Source organism: Prionailurus viverrinus, chromosome A2 (genome assembly GCF_022837055.1).
Source record: "Prionailurus viverrinus isolate Anna chromosome A2, UM_Priviv_1.0, whole genome shotgun sequence".
In the NCBI taxonomy this organism is placed as follows: Eukaryota; Metazoa; Chordata; class Mammalia; order Carnivora; family Felidae; genus Prionailurus; species Prionailurus viverrinus.
The window spans coordinates 164,534,555-164,553,931 of record NC_062562.1 but is presented as its reverse complement, the minus strand read 5'-3'; the positions used below and the strand labels follow the sequence as shown (position 1 = coordinate 164,553,931).

Sequence of the window (19,377 nt, the reverse complement as noted above, 5' to 3'; positions counted from 1 at the left end):
TCCCCCTTGCCCCGGTCCCTCGGGATCTTGTCCGTCCCCGCCCCGCCCCCACAACCTGGCAGCTTCCGCGCGGGCCTCCTCTGGGAACCCCAAGGGTGGTCTGTGTGGGGTCTTTGAACTCCCGGCCTCCACCTGCTTCTGTCACACTCCCGTCCCCTGTTCTCCCTTTCTGCCTTCACGCCCTGCATGAACGCTGTGCTCCGAGCGTGCCTGGCCTGCATCCCCACGTCTTTATCTGGGCCCTGGGACTCTGCTCACCCCTCTGTGACTTCGCACATCAAACTTAGCCGCCTACCTGTGCCTCTTCATCCTTCATAGAACATTTTTCATCGTCTTAACCCTCAAGCAAAAGTAGTACCCACCTCCCCTACCCCCACCTCACACGTAGGGTGGATATTAACCCAGCATGGTGCATCGCTTTTCTCTCGTGCTCGCACGTTCGAGCGGTTCCCCAGCTGCTTGAGAGTACATGTGCTCCTGTAATATGGGTCCTGTAACCGCTCAAAAAGGATGATAGAAGGGAAGTTAAGTGAGCCGCGTTGTGGGTCGGTACCGTGCAGTTTTACACCTTATACCACATTGTGTTATTGGTCACCTGCGATCACCAATGAAAGACTCCTGCATTTAGGTCTTTCTGGATATAAGGATTCCGGTATCGCAGAAGGCGCGGCCCTCAGACCACAGTGGTGCTGTCACTGTAAAGTGGTTATTCTTGGAGGCGGCGTGAGGAAATCTTTCAGAGATCTGGCCTTCGTAAACAAGGTACTTCAGCATTCCTTCTGAGCCCACCACCCGCCTCCACCGAAAGGGTCCCACATGCTGCTTTTTCGCTCCTGTGTCCGCCAAGAGTCCGCCTGTGGGGGGCTCCATGGGACCCACATTCTGGGAAGTAGCCTCAGCATGTGCCGGACATGCTTTAGGTTAAAACCAAATAGCTACCGTGGACTCTCCGGTTGGATACTATGAGAACAGCATATTTCTAAAAAGAGTGAATATGGATCATCGAGTTTATTTTCGTAAATTTATTTTCTCTTTGGCTAAATTTTTAGATGCCAGGTATTGGCGTGTGGTTTTTTTTTTTTTTTTTTTACTTTTAGGACAGAGAGCTGTTTTCACTTTTAACGTAGCATAAAAACCAACAATGCACAGACCTTGTTTTTACGAAATTTTGATTTGTTGAGATCCTTACACGTTTCTCTTTGCTTTTCAGGATTCCCGAGAAAGCTCCCACAGAGTCGAGAAGGACATTGTCTTCTGTAGTAATAACTGCTTCGTTCTTTATGCCTCATCCACACAAGCAAAAAACTCAGAAAGCAAGGTAAAATTAGGCTGGTGTCTGTTAGTGAACAAGGTATAGCTAGTGACTTCCGTGCTTTTGGGTTACGTTAATGAGCAGAACAGGTTCATAGCTCTCTGCGTGCGGGAAATCGAGGGAGATGTGCTGCGGGTGGAGGCAGGGAGGCCCGTGCTGTTTCAGAGAAATGCCGCTTCCACGACGAGGCGAGTAGGCTTGAATTCTGTCTTGAAAGTTCAGAATTGACTAAAACACTAATAGTCATACAGCCTTTAGTTTTATTTCTTTAATTAAAAATATCTTAATTGAATTACAACAATAATCACAACTCGTATTGATCTTACCCTGACGGGAAAACCTGTTCATAAACACAATTTAAATCTCCTCGTGTGTTTTGGGGAGAAAGCATCGTGTTCACGTCGTGGTGGAGATGGTCTCCTTTACTTGCCTCCGTGTGACTGAAGTGTATCTGAGTGTGTGGCTGATGCGGGGAACCGTCCTTAACCATTCATGCTGAAGGAAGCCTTCCCGTGAGGTGGTGCTGACAGCCCTTCCTGCAGATCACTGTTCTGTCTTTACTGGAAGAAGGTTCTGGAGACTCTTATTTTTGTAACAGGCAGTAGTCTCCAGTATAATGAAATCAAGCTATGTGTCAAATAGGTTTAGACTTGAAATTGAAATACGTCAGCCTCTATAAGAAGAGGAGTTGGTTTTTTACCAGATAATTTGTAATTTGGTGCGCTGTTCCTGCCTGCTTCTGGAGTTACGGGAGGTGTGTCTCTTCAGATACCTGGCTGGGGGCCGGGGGGAGGTGAGAAGAGGGGAGCCCCGTGGGTCGGGGGTGAGACCGTGTCCCCGGGGAAAACGTCCTGGGGCGTCCTCTGAGCTCACCTCTCCAGGCAGCGGGGTCGCAGCCGGGCAGCCGTGCAGAAGAGTGACGTGTGATGTGAGGGCAGGGACTGCTGCCCCTTCGTTCACATCTGTGCCGATTAGTTCAACCTAAGGTTAGCAGTCAGGAAGTTCAGAGAGTGCAGAGAAGCTCAGAGAAGGTCACGTTCCCAAGTTCTTGTTTGGTTTAACAAAAGACACTGCTCCATTGTACGAATTAGCTAGCCCCTCTTCAGCGTGGAAATTTCTGGGTCTCTCCTGGGTAGACAGGAGTGTCCGAGAAGGTGTAGGAGCAGAATGTTCTCCAGAGATAACGGCTTTGTCCAGCAGGCCAGGGGAGGGACCCCCAGCACTGTCCTGCCCTCATCAACGCCCTCGGGGTTGGGCGGCCGCTTCTGCTGTGCGCGAACCCCTCACGCTCGCTCAGAGAGCCTTTCCCTGTCCCCCGGGCCCAGGCCCCGTGAAAGCCTGCCGCTCGGCTTCTTGCTCTAGAGCTGCTCTTGCTTCCTGTGCAGGAATCCGCCCCTCCGTTGCCACAGTCGCCTGTAAGAGAGACGCCTTCCAAAGCGTTTCACCAGTACAGTAACAACATCTCCACCTTGGACGTGCACTGCCTCCCGCAGCTCCAGGAAGAAGCTTCTCCCCCCGCGTCACCCCCTATCACTTTCCCTCCGGCTTTTGAAGCAGCCAAAGTAGAGGCCAAGCCAGACGAGCTTAAGGTGACAGTCAAGTTAAAGCCTCGGCTAAGAACTGTCCACGGTGGGTTTGAAGATTGTAGGCCGATTAATAAAAAGTGGAGAGGGATGAAATGGAAGAAGTGGAGCATCCACATTGTAATCCCCAAGGGGACATTCAAACCCCCTTGTGAGGATGAAATCGACGAGTTTTTGAAGAAGCTGGGCACGTCCCTTAAGCCTGACCCTGTGCCCAAAGACTATCGGAAGTGTTGCTTTTGCCACGAAGAGGGTGATGGATTGACGGACGGACCGGCAAGACTGCTCAACCTTGACTTGGACGTGTGGGTCCACCTGAACTGTGCGCTGTGGTCCACGGAGGTCTATGAGACCCAGGCCGGGGCCTTGATAAACGTGGAGCTGGCGCTGAGGAGGGGCCTGCAGATGAAGTGCGTCTTCTGCCATAAAATGGGCGCCACCAGCGGATGCCACAGATTTCGGTGCGCCAACATTTACCACTTCACTTGCGCCATTAAAGCACAATGCATGTTTTTTAAGGATAAAACGATGCTGTGTCCCGTGCACAAACCAAAGGGAATTCACGAGCAGGAGCTGAGTTACTTCGCGGTCTTCAGACGGGTCTACGTTCAACGCGACGAGGTGCGACAGATCGCTAGCATCGTGCAGCGAGGAGAGCGGGACCACACCTTCCGCGTAGGAAGCCTCATCTTCCACACGATCGGCCAGCTGCTCCCACAGCAGATGCAGGCGTTCCATTCCCCCAAGGCGCTCTTCCCCGTGGGCTACGAGGCCAGCCGCTTGTACTGGAGCACCCGCTACGCCAACAGGCGCTGCCGCTACCTGTGCTCCATCGAGGAGAAGGAGGGGCGCCCGGTGTTCGTCATCCGAATCGTGGAGCAAGGCCACGAAGACCTGGTCCTGAGCGACTCCTCCCCTAAAGGTAACGTCGCGCTGTGTGCCCCGCAGAGACGGGTCGCGCCCGGGTTCCCGTGTGCTGTCTCGTGCTTGCCTCAGACCACCTCAGCACAGATGTGGGGTTTTCACGGACACGTGCAAATCTTCCCTTCTTTGAGGTATTGCACCTGCTGTCCTCGCCGTGCCACTTTGCCGAACCTGCTGAAAATCAGAGTATGTGTTTGAACACACAGTTAGTTGATAAACCGGTGGTTTGTACGCGAAGATTGCCTGTTGTTTGCACCGGGGCCTTCTGGGTCAGAGGGCGGGAGCCATATTCAAAGCATCTTCTGTACGTTGCCTTGTGCGAGTAGCGTCAGACGTTAAACATATTAGCAGCGAGTAATTAGACGCTTAATTTTGACCATAGCGTGAAACCTAAGCCGTCATTTTATTGATGGAGAAAGTCCTGGGAATTGCTTTTTTTTTTCCCAGCGATTTTTATAAAAATGTATGAAAATGCCCTGAAGATAATTCTGGTGGAAATACCAATTTCCTGTTCTAATTTAAATCTGAGAAAAAAGAAATGTATTTCTATACACTGCTAATTAGACTAATCATTTAAAAATTTAAAGTTACGTGCCTAGTATGAAGATGAATGAACTTCTTGCATGAATTTGTTACATTAAACTTTCTTTCTGCTTTCACTGTTTAAGTTCCTAAATGTGACACATTCCTCCCCCCAAAATTTCCTAAAGTCTTGACATAAACTGCCACCTGACCAGCGGATAATACCAGGTTCGTCGGGTCACTGCCTCCAAGGCCTTACGTGGAAACTGGGACGTCTCGGAGGCTCAGTCTTCATTTTGCTCCGGTTTTCGACTTTATCCCGTTTTCCTCTCTGTTGAGCGGAGATCAAGTTTGTTGTAAACAGTTTTGTTTTTGTTTGTTTTGGCCACATGTAGGTGTTTGGGATAAAATTTTGGAGCCCGTGGCGTGTGTGAGAAAACAGTCTGAAATGCTCCAGCTCTTTCCAGCATATTTAAAGGGAGAAGACCTGTTTGGCCTAACGGTGTCCGCGGTGGTGCGGATCGCGGAGTCCGTGAGTATCTCGGGCGAGATGGGGCGTCAGATCACCTTTCTGGTTGCACGTGGTGTTCCTTGGGGGGGACCGTTTTAACACAAGCCGTCACGGTCCTGATACTTTGAGGTTGTGCTCTGCCTGTGCATTCGCTCCCGCCTCTATTCGTGTCTCTCGAGGCACCCGCGACGCATCGGAAAACCTCAGTGAATGTTCGTGGTCACTCCGCGAGGTGGCTCACAACTTTCAGGGTCTCTTCAAGGGCACGGGCAAGGCAGGGGCAAGGACGGAGCGTTGTTTTGTATTCAGGCAGCGCTGGGTGGGGGAGGGGACCCTCGTCCCCTCTGCTTCCTCGCGTTTCCCTGCACTTAGCAATGTTGGTGTGTCCGGTCCCCGACGCTGGGGTGCTGGTGGCCACGTTCCTGCCCCATGCCAGGGCCGGTCACCAGAGGGCAGTTGGATTGCAGGAGCACCAGGCCGTCTCTGACATGTCTTTGCAATCTTTTAGGATTACAAGCCTGTTTGCCAGTGAGTCTACACAATGCTTTTGGGAAACTGCATGATTATAAGGCAGTATTTTGAATAAGAAAAAATCATCGATGTTCGTGGGTTTTGTTTTGGTTGCAGTTTTGGTTTTTTGGAGAAGCAGAGGACACCCCAAAAGCCGCTGAGTTATGTGCCCACTTTCTTGCTTCGGTAGAAGCAAGGGCTCTAAACGATGCATGGCTTTCAGGTCTGTAGAGAAATATGTTCACAAGTAATAAATTCTAGAAAAGACTTCTACCATAAAATTATTTTACAAGTAAATTTCTTAGGGTACCACCTACACTCTCAGGGAATTGAGTGTGATAACTCGTGGAAGAAGTGAGAAATCAAGAAAGTAGACCTTACAAAATGTTGTTTAACTATTTACTTTTAAAACTCCAAACGAAGATCTAAAAGTTGAAAGAACGAAGTTGTGAAGTAGTCCGCTCCCCACGCGTGGGCCGGAACAGTCAGATCCAAAAACCAGGCACGTGTGTTGGCTGGCGTGTGGTTGTTCCGTGGGTTAATACTTGTCTTCAGGGAGCGTTCGCCAGGGTTTACTAAGGTCTGAAATGTGTGTGTTAACAACGAAACACATCCAAGTGCGGGCTGCTGTGTTAACGCCAGCTAGAGGACCGTTTTGTGAACCGGGAGTATGTCGACCGGTTATTTCCGCAGAAGTTCAAGCCGAGGCGTCCTTTGGCCAGCTCGCCGTGGCCTGCGGTCTGGGTCAGTAAACGAACCCTCCGTCTGTTCTGCTCCTTTTCAGCTGCCTGGGGTTGAGGCGTGTGAAAACTACACCTTCCGCTACGGCCGCAACCCTCTCATGGAGCTTCCTCTTGCCGTTAACCCCACAGGCTGCGCCCGATCGGAACCTAAAATGAGTGCCCATGTCAAGAGGTTTGTGTTAAGGTATTTTCTTTTAACTTCACATAGTACAGCCCAGGGTTTCTAGGCGCATTAGTGGTTTCTGTGCTTGACTTGTCTGCTGCTTACAAACCCTGCTGTCTCTGGCTGTGTCTGTGCCGACCGCATCAGAGAACCCGCCGTGTGGCTCTGCTAGGCGGCTTTCCATGTGCGTTCTCGTCAGTAAGACCTTGAACCGACGGGCTTGGCGTCATTCGGAGATGTCTTCAGTTCTCCTTTTATTTCTTCCTGCTGACGTGCCGCTGCGTGCAGACCTCACACCCTGAACAGCACCAGCACCTCCAAGTCCTTTCAGAGCACGGTCACCGGCGAGCTGAACGCGCCCTACAGCAAGCAGTTTGTGCACTCTAAGTCCTCGCAGTACCGGAAGATGAAGACCGAGTGGAAGTCCAACGTGTACCTGGCCCGGTCCCGCATCCAGGTGAGGGCGTAGTGTGCCGTCGGGGCGGGAGGGAGGACGTGGGTCCCGTGGCTGCGGGAGTGGAACCGCATCGCCACCACCCCGTCAGATCTCGTCGGTTGGTAACACTGGGGGACTCCGTGTGTCTCCTGGAGCACGATGCCCACCCCCCACCCCCCCCCCCCCCCCCCCGCCCGAAAGGAAGGGCCCCTGGGATCCTCGCCTGTGCGTCTCCATGAAAGCTCGTGGGAGGCAGGAGGCAGGTGGCGCTGTGCTTTGCACGTATGGATCCGTGGAGAGTTCACCAGGGCTACTGGGTACTCAGGAGAGATACAGAGGAGTGTTTTCAAAAGGTGCTCCAGGTCGGGGACTTCTCTTTCGGAAGCCTCTTGGCAGGAAAGCCCCCGCGTGTGCTGGTGCGTACATTGTCGCATCCCCTCCAGAGAGAGCCGTTTGTAGGCCGAGCGTGTGAGTTGACATCTCTGGCCCATCCTTCCTGAGCCGCCTGCTCGGTGTCTCCCTCCCGATGTCCCCGGATGGGATTCCGAAGCTCCCGTTGCCCTAGAGCCAATCGTGTGCACGTTGTCCTCGTGCGCGCGGCTCGTGCGCCTTGGCCGCGGTAGGCCCGGGTCCAGAGCGTCGTCCGCTTTCGTTGCCTTTCCCCCCAGAAGAGCTCCCTCAGGTCCACTCTCTGGCTGTCACCCTGCTGTCACCTGCCACCCCGTCCCACCCACACCCAGTGTGAGCTCCTCAAAATAGAAATCTGACCTGTATTGCGCCGTGTGGACTCAGTGGGATTCTTGATCCTTCGTTGGAACCTTTTTCCTCCTCTCGGGAAGATTTTAGGATCTCGTTGTTGTTCTTGGTATTTGGACATTTTACAAAAAATGTGGTTAGGTTTGGGTCATTTTTTAAAAAAATTACTGCTGTTTTTCCTACCAGACCCTTTTTGACCTGGAACTTGTGGCCTTCAGTCTGGAAGTGTTTCTTCATTAATTCTTTCGCAAGTTCCTCTGTTTCTTTCTGTTTGAACCTGTAGACGGGTACTGGACCCACGAGATCCAAGATCTCACAGTGGGGACCCCAGACTAGCAGCGTCACCTGAGACCTCTGAGACCTGACAGTCTGGCCCCTGAGGTGGGGCCCCGGGTGATCAGTGCGAGCAAAGGCAGTCGAGAACTTCTGTCTCCACCAGCCCTCCTCCTTCCCCCTCCGGTTTTGGTTCCCTTGTCCTTGTTCTGTGACTTCTACTTTATCTACTGATCTTTCTTTTGTGTTAAAATTTTATGCCTGAGATCTCTTTCTGCTCTTGATGTTTCTATTTGATGCTTGGTTTTCAAATTACAGATACGCTGTCTTTCCTTCCTGCTGTTGCCTCAAGAGCAGAGTGCCTCCAATTCCTGGGGAACCCAGTGGTCCACTCCCGGCGGTGTGTCCTTTCCATTTGAAACGTTCCCCAGTAGCCCACCCACTCTTACCATTCCTCACGGTCGGTCTTACCCCCTCACTGTCGTTTCCGTGATTTCTTACCCCGGTGTTGAGTCTGCACCACGTACTGTCCTAACAGTGCAGAAACATCCGGGCACAGATGTGCCGGTGGGGTCATTCAACTACGCTTTCTGCAGCATCGTTGATGCGCCAGTCCTCCGAGGAACGTCTAGGGTGGCTGAGGGAGTGGTGTTTCATTCTAATGGCTGTGAGGTTCCACGATGCCCTTGAGCTGTAACTAATTCAAGCGTCCCACAGCCGATAAACGTTTGCTTTGCTTACGGTTTTTCCCAAAACAGCAGTGCCACCAATCTCTCGTACCGAATACCCCCGCATATCGGTAGATTCACTTCTTTGGAGAATATTCCCAAAAGTGAGAGGACTGTGTAAAAGCATATGTACTTTTCGTGTTAGGTTTTCTGAAAAGGCTGCAAATGCACATTTCTTCCAGTGCCCGGAAGACGGTCTCTCTTCTTCCCTTCCCACCTGTAGTGCCACGGTCTTCTTACGTTTCTGCCAGCCTGATACCCCTTCCTTAACTGCAGTTTCCAGCTGATGAATGAGCGTGCAGCTTTTCACGTGCGCCATTTGGATTTGCTCTTTTATAAATTACATACTCCCGTGTTTCCCGGTCCTTAAGAACTTGTGCTAACAGAGGAATTGCCCTATAAAACATCCTTTGCCTGTTAGAAAGTAGGGTTTCTTTTTTCTTTAGAAACGTTTTAATTTTGAGGGGCAACTGGGTGGCTCAGTCAGTTGAGTGTCCGACTCTTGATTTCAGCTCAGGTCGTGATCTCACAGTTCATACGTTTGAACCCTGTGTCGGGCTCTGTGTTGACAGCATGCAGCCTGCTTGGATTCTCTCTCTGTCTCTCTCTCTCTTTCTGTCTCTCTCTCCCCCCCTCCCCCGCCCTCCCCCCCTTGCTCTCTGTCTCTCAAAATAAAAGGAAAGTTTAAAAAAGGTTGTAATTTTCACATAGTCAAATGTATATACTTTTCTATAGCTTCTAGTCTTGGTGAAGACAGTGGGCTATGTTGTATATGTGGCTCTTAGGTATCTGTAGTTCAGAGATTTTTTGTTTAAGACAATTTTAGTTTTTCCATTGAATAACGAGTTGAAGCACCATTTGGTAAATAATCCTCCCACATTGCACTGATCATGATACCACCATACTGCTCACAACTATCACGCATTCAGTTTTCACATATGCACGGACCTACTGGGGATTCTCTGTTCTTTTTCATTGATCTCCCTGTCCTTTTTTTTTAAGTTTATTTAATATTTATTTATTTTTGAGAGAGAGACACACACACACACAGAATCCGAAGTAGGCTCCAGGCTCTGAGCTGCCAGCACAGAGCCTGGTGCGGGACTCAAACTTCGGAACCACGGGATCATGACCCGAGCCAAAGTCAGACGCTTAACTGAGCCCCCCCCAGGCGCCCCTCCCTATCCGCTCTCAAATGAAATTATATTGATCTGTATACGTGTTACTTTTTGTGTTCTGGTTCATTCACCTCAGACCTGGAATTGAACAGATAAATTGCGTAATTTTTTTTTGTTTTTCACCAAAAGAGAATTCACACACCAAAGTGTCTAAGGCGCCTGGTACTGTGTGCCCCACTGTGGCCGCTGGATGTCGCTGCCCCTCGGGACCCTCCCAGTTAGCACATGCTCTTTCCCTACTCTGTTCCTGCTGTCTTCCGGCCAGTTTGAGCAGAGAAGGCAGACTCACATCGGGACAAGAAAATGTCAAATGTCCATAGAAGTTGTATTTCTTTCAGTCTGTTATTTTTCCAGAATTTGTAATGCTGAAACCCTAAAACCGTGCATAATGGAATGTGATTTATTAGGCCCCTGGCATAGACACTGAATTGCCAAACGAGAGACCTGTTTCAGTGTTTTTAGCCAGTTCAGACTCCTGTACATTTCTCAGGACTCAAAACTTGAGGGGAGAAGATTCCCTTCTGGAAGAACTTTATGTCTTTCCAACTTTCCTCCTTTTCCTGCTTCTCCTTCTGCCCTGGCTCCCAGGAACTCCTCGCCAGATCTGCAACCTGACTGCAGTATTAATAACCCCTGTGATTAGTCCTATTTCTGATTTGTTAAGTTTACTATCCTGTCGTGCCCTTTTGGAAATGGTAACGGGAGAAAATGAATACCAGAAGCCGTTAGCGTGTTTAGTTGGTGGGATCTCAGCACGAATTACACGCAAGATAAGACGTCGGCAGACTGTGGGCAGCCAGCGGTGCTAGTCTGTAAATATGTCTTAAGAATTGTGTGTGACGGGGCGCCTGGGTGGCTCAGTCGGTCAAGTGTCCAACTTTGGCCTGGGTCACGATCTCACCGCTGGTGAGTTCCAGCTCTGTGCTGACAGCTCAGAGCCTGGAGCCTGCTTCGGATTCTGTGTCTCCCTCTCTCTCTCTGCCCCTCCCCCCGCTCACACTCTTGTCTCTCTCTCTCTCAAAAACGAAAAATAAAACATTAAAAAAAAAGAATTTCGTGTGAGGATACGAGACTGAGACAGGTAGTTGTGGCATTACTTTAAGTGGCAGGATTGTTTCAGTTTCATAGGGAGGTATGTGTATTCACTAGAAAAGAGCACTTGAGTTCAGGCGAAGTCTTTAGCACTGCACTTAGGACGTGGTCTTTGTAGGAAAGGAAATGATCTGTTTGTTGTCCAGGAAGTTGAAGTGGTAACTGAGGTAGTGTACGTACCTTTTCTTTTCCTTTTCTGCCTTTTGCAGGGGCTGGGCCTGTATGCTGCTAGAGACATCGAGAAGCACACCATGGTCATCGAGTACATCGGGACTATCATTCGAAATGAAGTTGCCAACAGAAAGGAGAAGCTGTACGAGTCTCAGGTAAGTGACCTCCTCTTCCCTGTCCCTGTGCTAAAAGCTGGAGACGGGGCCTAATCTGTCCTGCTACGTTCACTTTGGACCACAAGGCACATCTGGACGTTCTTGTGTTTTCCTTGCTTTTTTCTGTCAGTCTTCCCTTACTCAGTTGGTGGTACTGTTTGCCTAGATAGACCTGTAGGTTAGTGAACCTGGCGCTGCCTCACGATCGTTGACGCACATTCACAGCACGCAAACAAATGTCAGCTGACCGGCTGTGTGAACGCACAGTGAGCGCGATCGGGCCGCGCTTCCCTTCCCCCCGACTCAGTCTCCCTGCGGTGAACGTGCACGTGGAGAAGTTTCTGACTTTTCTCTTGCAGAACCGCGGCGTGTACATGTTCCGCATGGATAGTGACCACGTGATCGACGCGACGCTCACCGGAGGGCCTGCCAGGTGAGGCGAGGAGTCTGGTCCAGGAGGTGGGGCTCACTGGGCCCCCTATGCTCATGACAGCCTCCGCGATGAAACATTCAGGGCAGATAAGTTCGGGCAAGAATTTTGATCTAAAATTGTCTGATTGGTCTGTTCTATTGATGGGCAGGTAGGACTGTCTCAGGCACAAGTTTTCCCTAAGAACTGAAAGTTTTTGACGCTGCCTCCAGCTGTTTCCTAATAAACAGTTTTCTGAAACGGTGGCTTTGCAGATACATCAACCATTCGTGTGCGCCCAACTGCGTGGCAGAAGTGGTGACTTTTGAGAGGGGACACAAAATTATCATCAGCTCCAACCGGAGGATCCAGAAGGGAGAGGAGGTAAGAGAGTGGGTCGTGTCTGCTCCGTCCTCATCCCCACACGGAGTTCCCTGCTTTGAACAGTCAGCCTGGCCCGCTGTTTTCCACAGTCTTTGCTGCTAGAGAAATTCTCCTCGTGGTAGGTCAGAGGCTGCTGCCCTGGCGCTTCACCCAGGGACATTCGAGCGCCACCTTCCTCCTCATGGAAGCATTGCAGTGTTTGAGGCCGGCTCCTCCCGATTCCCTCATGCCGTGCTCCCCAAACGCCACATCCCCGCGTCGCCCGCCTGGCATCATTTTCCCGTGTCTTACCCCCTTGGTCACAGTTGGGCAACGTCCCTCTCCTTAAAGATTTTACCTGTCATCGAACTGATGTCTGAGGAAATGGGATCGTGGCCTCCGGGGACGTTACGGCTCACAGGAGGCCACCGTAAGGCTGTGGGTGGCCAATTCGGGGGCAGCATGTGGGTCCGGATTGCTTGAATTCATTCACACACTGGATCGAGACGAGCTTCCAGGTTTTTCTCAAGATTTTCAAACAGCTTGGCTCTTGTGTTATTCTTTCTTTTCTTCAAAATGCTGGATGCCGAACTTGACATTTGTTTCTTTGGTCTCACAGACGCCTTTCCCCCGTTAAGGTTATTTCTAGTCTAGACCACTCGTTTGTTTCCGAAGCCCGTGTCCCACAAACGCGATCACCACACGTTTCAACCCGGGAACGCCGAGCACCGTGGGTTTCTGGAGCCCTCTCCCGGGGGTTTCCGGGGCCTGCGTGTGTTCACACTGTTGGAACCCCCGGCCCTTTGAATAGAGCTCTGGGGTCGTTCTTGTAGGTTTTTGGTCTTTTTGGAATCCCCTCTTTCAAATCAAGAGTTTACACAAGGCCCATTGTGCATCTCAAAGTATCTTGATGAGTAGACAAGGGGAGGTTCCTGAGAACCTGGCTCGGAGGCCCCGTGAGCTCCAGGCCCATCCTTCCCCTTCCCGCCTGAGGAATCTTGAGTGGGTGGCTCAGCCTCTCTGAGCCCCCGCCTCATTTCGTGTACCGTGGAGAAGGTTTCCTTGAAGGACCCCTCAAGGCCCCGGTAACAGGTGCTAAGTAGTTCGGTTGCTCGGGGAGGCTACTGCGTGAGTTCCGTGGTGTCCCCTTTCGGTGTCCCAGGAGGTCTCGGCGAGCGGCGCCGTACTCGGGGTGTGCTGAGTCAGGAGGGCCCCGGAGGGTGTGGGTCCTCCCTTCTGGCTGGGCCACCTGGGGTTGTGTGTGAGCAGGGTGGCCATGCGGACCCCCACCTACCTGACGGCGGGGCCGGTCACCCTAGGAAGGCCCTCCGTAAACGTTCTTTTAAGCGAGGACAGAGGAAAACGAGGTCCGCTGGCAGGGATGGGTCGTCCGGCCCGAGGGTGATGGGGGAGGGAGCGTGGGGGCCGCGTGGAGCCGTGGAACGCGCCTCTCCCCAGCCTGCCTTCCCTTCCTCGGGCTGGCCCGGCCTGCGGGCGGTGCCTCCCGGGGCCCCGGGTGGTTCTCGTTCCCGGGTCCCCGGGTCCCCGGGTCCCCAGAGCCCCCGCGACCCGGCCCGGCCTCCCGTCCACCTGCCGCGCTGCCGGCGTGAGGACCGGGCGGACCGAGGCGCGGCCCCTTCGTCCCGCTCACGCCGTGTCTCTGCCGCGGCAGCTGTGCTACGACTACAAGTTCGACTTCGAGGACGACCAGCACAAGATTCCGTGTCACTGCGGGGCCGTGAACTGCCGGAAGTGGATGAACTGAACGCACTCCTCGCCGTTCGGCGGGCGGCTCGTCCCCACGAAGAAGCGATTCGACGCACCGTTTGACTTCTGCAGACAGAAAGAGATGTTTGTTTTCTGTTGTGTGACTTCTTGAAGCGAGCTTCTGGGAGTCCCGGCTCCTCGGCCCCGGGCGGGAGCCGCCGGGATGGCCCGGAACGGCCCAGCACTTTTGTTTTCTGCTTTCTCTTTCCTTCCTCCTTCTTTCCGCGGGTGGGTTTTGTTGTGTTTCGTTTTGTTCTCGAGTCTCACCGAGGAGAAACTTCTACTGGGGCGGAGAGCCGCGGGCTGCCGGGCCCCAGGGTGGGGGCTTCCTATGAATGTAAGACTGAGATCACCAGCGAAAGGGAGATACGTCCAAAGTGCTGGCCACGGCCTTATCTGAAAAAGGGGCAGGCCCTCTAACTTAAAAGTTTTTTAAATAAAGTAGACACCACTGAACAAGGAATGTACTGCAACGACTTCCTTAGGGACGGAGCTAAGGGGCGATAACTTGCACTAAAACACGTTTAAATACTTGATTCCATGAGTCAGTTTATTGTAGTTTTTGATTTCTGTAAAATAAGAGAAACTTTTTGTATTTATTATTGAATAAGTGAATGAAGCTATTTTTAAATAAAAGTTAGAAGAAAGCCAAGCTGCTGCTGTTACCTGCAGAACTAACAAACTCTGTTACTTTGTACAAATATGTAAATATTTTGAGAAGAAAAAAAATACAGTATAAAAATAGTATTGACCAAATGCTACCAGGCTCCGCAGCAGCTCGGGTGCTTATAAAATGTTCACGGGGATGTTACAATACAACTTTGTGTTGTTAAATATGCCATTATAATTCTGTAATAACCAAAACTTCAACCTAGAGTATTTGGGGTTTTTTGCAAACTACGGTCTATTAGTACTTAATTGTTTTATACACCTTCCGATAGAACGGAGTGTGGGCTGTGACTCCACCTTTTATAGCCGTTTTGGTAATTTAAACTAATGTTTTCATATTCTATTGTTGCATCCCTACTTCTTCAGGTTTTTTTGTGCTTACGATTTGTGATAACTGTGAATAACTGCTTCAAGATACACCCAAATGGAGGCTGAACTTTTCTTCAGCAAAAGTAGTTTTGATTAGAACTTTGTTTCAAGCCACAGAGAATCATGTAAACGTATTAGATCATGTAGCAGGGCTCCAGTCTAACTCTCTAGCCTTCTATTTAACACAAACATTTGAAAAGGAAAAAAAGAGAAAAAAGAAAAAAAAAAAAAGCGAGATTCGATCACAGTTGTGGCTGCAGGACCCGGGCCGATAGGGTTTTGGAAGATGTAATTTTAAAATGTGTTTGTATGAACTGTTTGTTTACATTTCTTTAATAAAAAAAAAAAACACACACTGTTTTGTGTTTGCTTGTAGAAACTTAATCAGCATTTTGAACCAGGTTAGCTTTTTATTTTGTACTTAAAATTCTGGTACGGACACTTCACAGGCTGAGTATAAATGAAGTTTCTGTGTGCACAATTCAAGTGAGCTGTGAACTGTCGGTCTATCAGTGACGCAGTTCTGAACTTGTAATGTATATGGCATGATGTATTTTTATCTTACAGAATAAATCAATTGTATATATTTTTCTCTTGATAAATAGCTGTATGAAATTTGTTTCTTGAATATTTTTCTTCTCTTGTACAATATCCTGACATCCTACCAGTATTTGTCCTACCGGGTTTTTGTTTTCTGTTCTGTATAATAGTACCTAATGTTGGCAAAAATTGAATTTTTTGAAGTATACAGAGTGTTATGGGTTTTGGAATTTGTGGACACAGATTTAGAAGATCACCATTTACAAATAAAATATTTTACATCTATAAAAGCTCCTGCGTCTGTGTCAGCCCCGCCCGTGTTCCGCCTGGAGCTCGGGAGTGGACAGGTTCTTTTCAGATAAAACATTCACGTCTCCTTCCCGTCTCATTCCCGACGGAGACGGTCTGCTTTGGCGGGAACTTGGCTTTTTCCTTAGGGTGTTGGCCGCCAAGGCCAAGTTAAAGCATATCCGTGGTGCCCTGGTCCCTTGTTTGAAGTCCATTTTTGTTTGTTAAACTTAGTCCTTAGATTTTTTTTTTTTTTTTTTTTTTTTTTTTTTGAGGCGGCTCTTCTAGGTTTGTTCTGTGTGGTAGAGACTGGATTTCTGTCGTATTGAATGTACTTAACATTTCAGGGGATTGCCGAAATTAGCTCAGAATCCCCCTCGCAATTTCTAAAACCGGTTTTTAGCTCATGCTTCATGAACAGCCTAAAATAACGAGCTTTTATACTGCCCGGTTTCGTTAGAAATTCTCAAAGGGCCGATCTGACAGAGGTTTTAAAAATACTCTTAACGCGTGTCCCGTTTGCGAAGTGCGCGTTCGGCCGGGTCTGGAGCGCTCCCGGTCTGCGCCAGGGTTGGGGCCGTGGCTTCTCGGACTTGGCACTGGGTCTCCAACGACCGGACGCGGGAGGAGGCAGACTCGAGTCCTCTCACAGCCCGAGTCCTGCCCTCCGCTGGAGGGGGTCCGGCCACTCGTTCGCGGCCAGGCCGGGAGAGGCGCAGACGCTCCCCGTAGCCGGCGGGTCTCACGTGGCTGTGGTTCCGCGGGGAAGGGGGCCCCGGGGAGGCCGCGGGTCTTAGGAGGAAACAGCAGGGGCGGCTGGTGGCCACCTGGTGCCCCCAACCTCGAAAGAGTCCCCTTGCGGTGGCCCCAGGGGGGGCGGTGGCCGGCTGCCACGGTAGCCCGTGCCCCTGGGCCATGTGCTCGCCGCAGCGAGGACGTGCCCGAGAAGCGCCGGGACAGAAGGAGGCGGCCACGGTCCCCGGCGTCGCTGAGCTGGTGTTCCGGTTAGGGAGACAGAAACGGCCGCGTCTGAGCCAGAGAGCCCCGCGCGGGGGGCTGGGGGCAGGGGTGCGGGAGATGAGGGCAGAAGAAGAGCCGTGAGGTTCAGCTGCGCCAGCGCAGCAGGAGCCCCCGGAGCAGGTGCCGTGACCGACGCTGCGGAGGGGACTCAGCAGTGACAGCCGGCGGTGGCCGCGGTCGGGCCGCTTTGCAGAAAGACCCGCTCAGCTCTTCCAAAGTGCAGCCCCTTCTCTGCGTGCCTGCCCCGGCCCCTCCCGGCCCCCCTCCTGCCACCGAGGGGACCCCACTTGTCTGGCTGCAGGTATTTCTTGGGCCAGTCGTTTCTTGTCCTGGGTGACACGGTTGGCCATCGTCCCTCCGAAACCCCAAGCCTTGTTTTGTCCGCCTCACCTTTCCCTGGCGTTCTCTTCTCCCCGTCTTTCCGCGCGAATCTTTTCCCTGAAAGCACCCCGCCCCGTCCTTTAAGCTGGGAAAAGGTGCGTGTTACGAACCTGAAGCTCCCCCCCCCCCCCGGGACAGATCTGTTGTGGGGTGCTCAGGTCCCGGCGCCCCGACCCCACGCCCGGGTCCCCGAGCGTCCCGGGCACTCCCTCCGGTGGCCGGCGACCACGGACCAGAGCGAGTTGGGGACGCGCAGTCGGCCACCTGCATGTGCTCGGGCGTCCCGTGTGCTTGCGTTAGGAGAGTTCAGGGTCAGGGACGGGGTGCCCCTCCGGAGCGTCTGTGTGAGAGGACGAGAGACCCGAATGCGACCTCCGTGAGGCGCTGCCACTTGGTGCATTGAAGAGGCCGCCCCGCGTCTCTGGGCAGAGCTGCGGGACCGGCTGCAGATGCCCCGGGAGGCCTGGGGTTCCCGACGTGTCCACAGCTCCCGGCGGCCTGCTGCGCACATGGCGTCCCCGACAGCGTCGCCCCGTTCCTGGCCCCCGTCAGCCCGAAGGCCCCCCGGAACTTTCGGAACCCAGGAGCGCAGCTCCCCTCCCGTGTCCGGCCTGTCGCCGGCCGCCATGCTCGGCCCCCTTCACTCCGTGTCCTCCTCCCCAGCTGGACCCTCCCTCCACGTGCGCTCGTGGCCCTGCCCGCCTCTCTCTCCCCCGGCGAGGTCTGAACCCGGTTCTTCCTGCTACCGCCCGGACGTGGAAACATTTCCTCTTTTCCCTCCGCGACAGCCTGGGCTCCCCTCGCCCCTCCAAGCAGCCCCACCATCACCGTGGCCCCTCGAAGGCCCGAGGCCTCCTGTCCCGCCTGCGGCTGTAGTCACCACCGGCCGTGCCCACCCGGGTCCCCCACGGCCCTGCACAGGCGCGTCCGACCCCCGCGCCTGTCCCGCCCTCCCCAGACTCGGGCTCCGTGTCCTCTTGTGAAAAACGTCTTTAGAAATGCTGTTTGGTTTCCGCGTGGTTTTTTGACATGGGCGTCTCTAACTTCTGTCTTCCTCACCAGTCTGACCGAAAGCGCTCCGAGGGCAGGGACAGCAGGGGACGGAGGAGGAGCCGCCACATCCAGATGCTGACCCCCGGGGTCCCGGCCTCTGCTGGTGTTTCCTCCCCACTCTCTGGGGCTGGAGCAGCCCTCCCGGCAGGACCCCGGCACCTCTGGTGGCTCCCTGTCCCCCGGCCGGGCAGCGGCTCCACCCCTCGCCCCTTGGGCTCTCGGTGGTGACAGCTCCACCGTCACATCACTCCTCATAGTGTAAGTTAATCCCATACCTGTGTAAAAATATGTGCTGATTTGTGATTAAGATATCCACATTTGGGGCACCTGGGTGGCTCAGGGTTAAGCGCCCGACTTCGGCTCAGGTCATGATCTCGTGGTCGGTGAGTTCGAGCCCCGTGTCGGGCTCTGGGCTGACAGCTCAGAGCCTGGAGCCTGCTTCGGACATGTGTCTCCCTCTCTCTCTGCCCCTCCCCGAGTTGTGCTCTCTCTCTCGCTCTCTCTCTCAAAAATGAAAAAAAGAATTTTTTTATAAGTGAGCAAAGTGAAATATCCACATTTATCCTTAAGAACAAACAAAAGAAGGGAAGACAAAAAGAAAAACCCTAGATGTTTAGGTCGGTCACCTGTTTTTCTTGTGAGTGGAGCTGGCCAGGCACATTTTCAGGTATGTACCTGATGTTATTAACATCTTACATAACTGGGACTTTTGTCAAAACTCAGAAGGTGACGTTGGTACCTGACTAAACTACAAAATACTGCTCTAAAACCACTGGTTTTTCAGCAATGCCCTTTTTCTGTTCCGGGATCCAATCCGGGACATCACGTTGCATTTGGTGTTTCCTTAGTCTCTGGTTTGGGACAGTAACTCGGGTTTACCTTGTTTTTATGACCTTGACAGTTTCTATTGGATAGCGTCATTCCTCACGACGTTAAACTTACCCTTTACGTTTTAGTGCACTGAGCATATATGTATAATAGCTGATTTTGATATCATTGTCTGCTGATTCTGTCACTTCTGGGCCCATTTTATTAATTGATCTTTTATTCCTGGTAACAGGTCACATTTCCCTGCCTTTCTTCCATGTCTGGTAATTTTTCTTGGATTCCAGAATTTGTGCTTTTATGTTGTGGGCTGCTGGATTGTGTTGTGTTCCTTCAAAGAGTGTTAGGCCTCCGTCTGGTGGCAGTGATCTGAGAACCCGTTTCCTCTTTTCAAAGCTTGCTCTTTAAGCATTTTTAGGATGAGCCTAGTTGAGCCCCAGCACTGAGGTATGGCCCTGTGGGGGAACATACTGGATGCCCTGGGTATCCCCCAAGGTGGCTGCACTGGCTGTTGCTAGTTAAAGGATTCCCAGCCCCGTGTGATCTCCTTCCCCAGCACTCGCTCTTTCCTTGGACTTGCCTTTGGCACAGTCTCATGGAATCACGCCGTCCCTGTGGACACACAGGTACACAGCC

At 52.0% G+C, this 19,377-nt stretch overlaps 1 protein-coding gene across 26 annotated transcripts in view; it reads left to right on the top strand.

Moving 5' to 3' along the window:
• KMT2C (lysine methyltransferase 2C) overlaps window positions 1-15,464 on the top strand; it is a 288,674-nt gene extending 273,210 nt beyond the window's left edge. For 21 of the 26 annotated variants that reach the window (XM_047848684.1, XM_047848676.1, XM_047848674.1 and 18 more), the window contains 10 exons: window positions 629-762; window positions 1,211-1,318; window positions 2,698-3,817; window positions 4,737-4,873; window positions 6,147-6,289; window positions 6,557-6,725; window positions 10,941-11,057; window positions 11,417-11,490; window positions 11,742-11,850; window positions 13,502-15,464. In XM_047848684.1, the coding sequence (XP_047704640.1) occupies window positions 629-762; window positions 1,211-1,318; window positions 2,698-3,817; window positions 4,737-4,873; window positions 6,147-6,289; window positions 6,557-6,725; window positions 10,941-11,057; window positions 11,417-11,490; window positions 11,742-11,850; window positions 13,502-13,594 (2,204 nt within the window). In that variant the 3' untranslated portion in view covers window positions 13,595-15,464. Of the gene's footprint in view, window positions 1-628; window positions 763-1,210; window positions 1,319-2,697; window positions 3,818-4,736; window positions 4,874-6,146; window positions 6,290-6,556; window positions 6,726-10,940; window positions 11,058-11,416; window positions 11,491-11,741; window positions 11,851-13,501 lie in introns of those variants that run through there. The other 5 variants (XM_047848687.1, XM_047848685.1, XM_047848664.1 and 2 more) reach the window with 3 other exon arrangements.
• The last annotated feature ends 3,913 nt before the right edge of the window (window positions 15,465-19,377 follow it).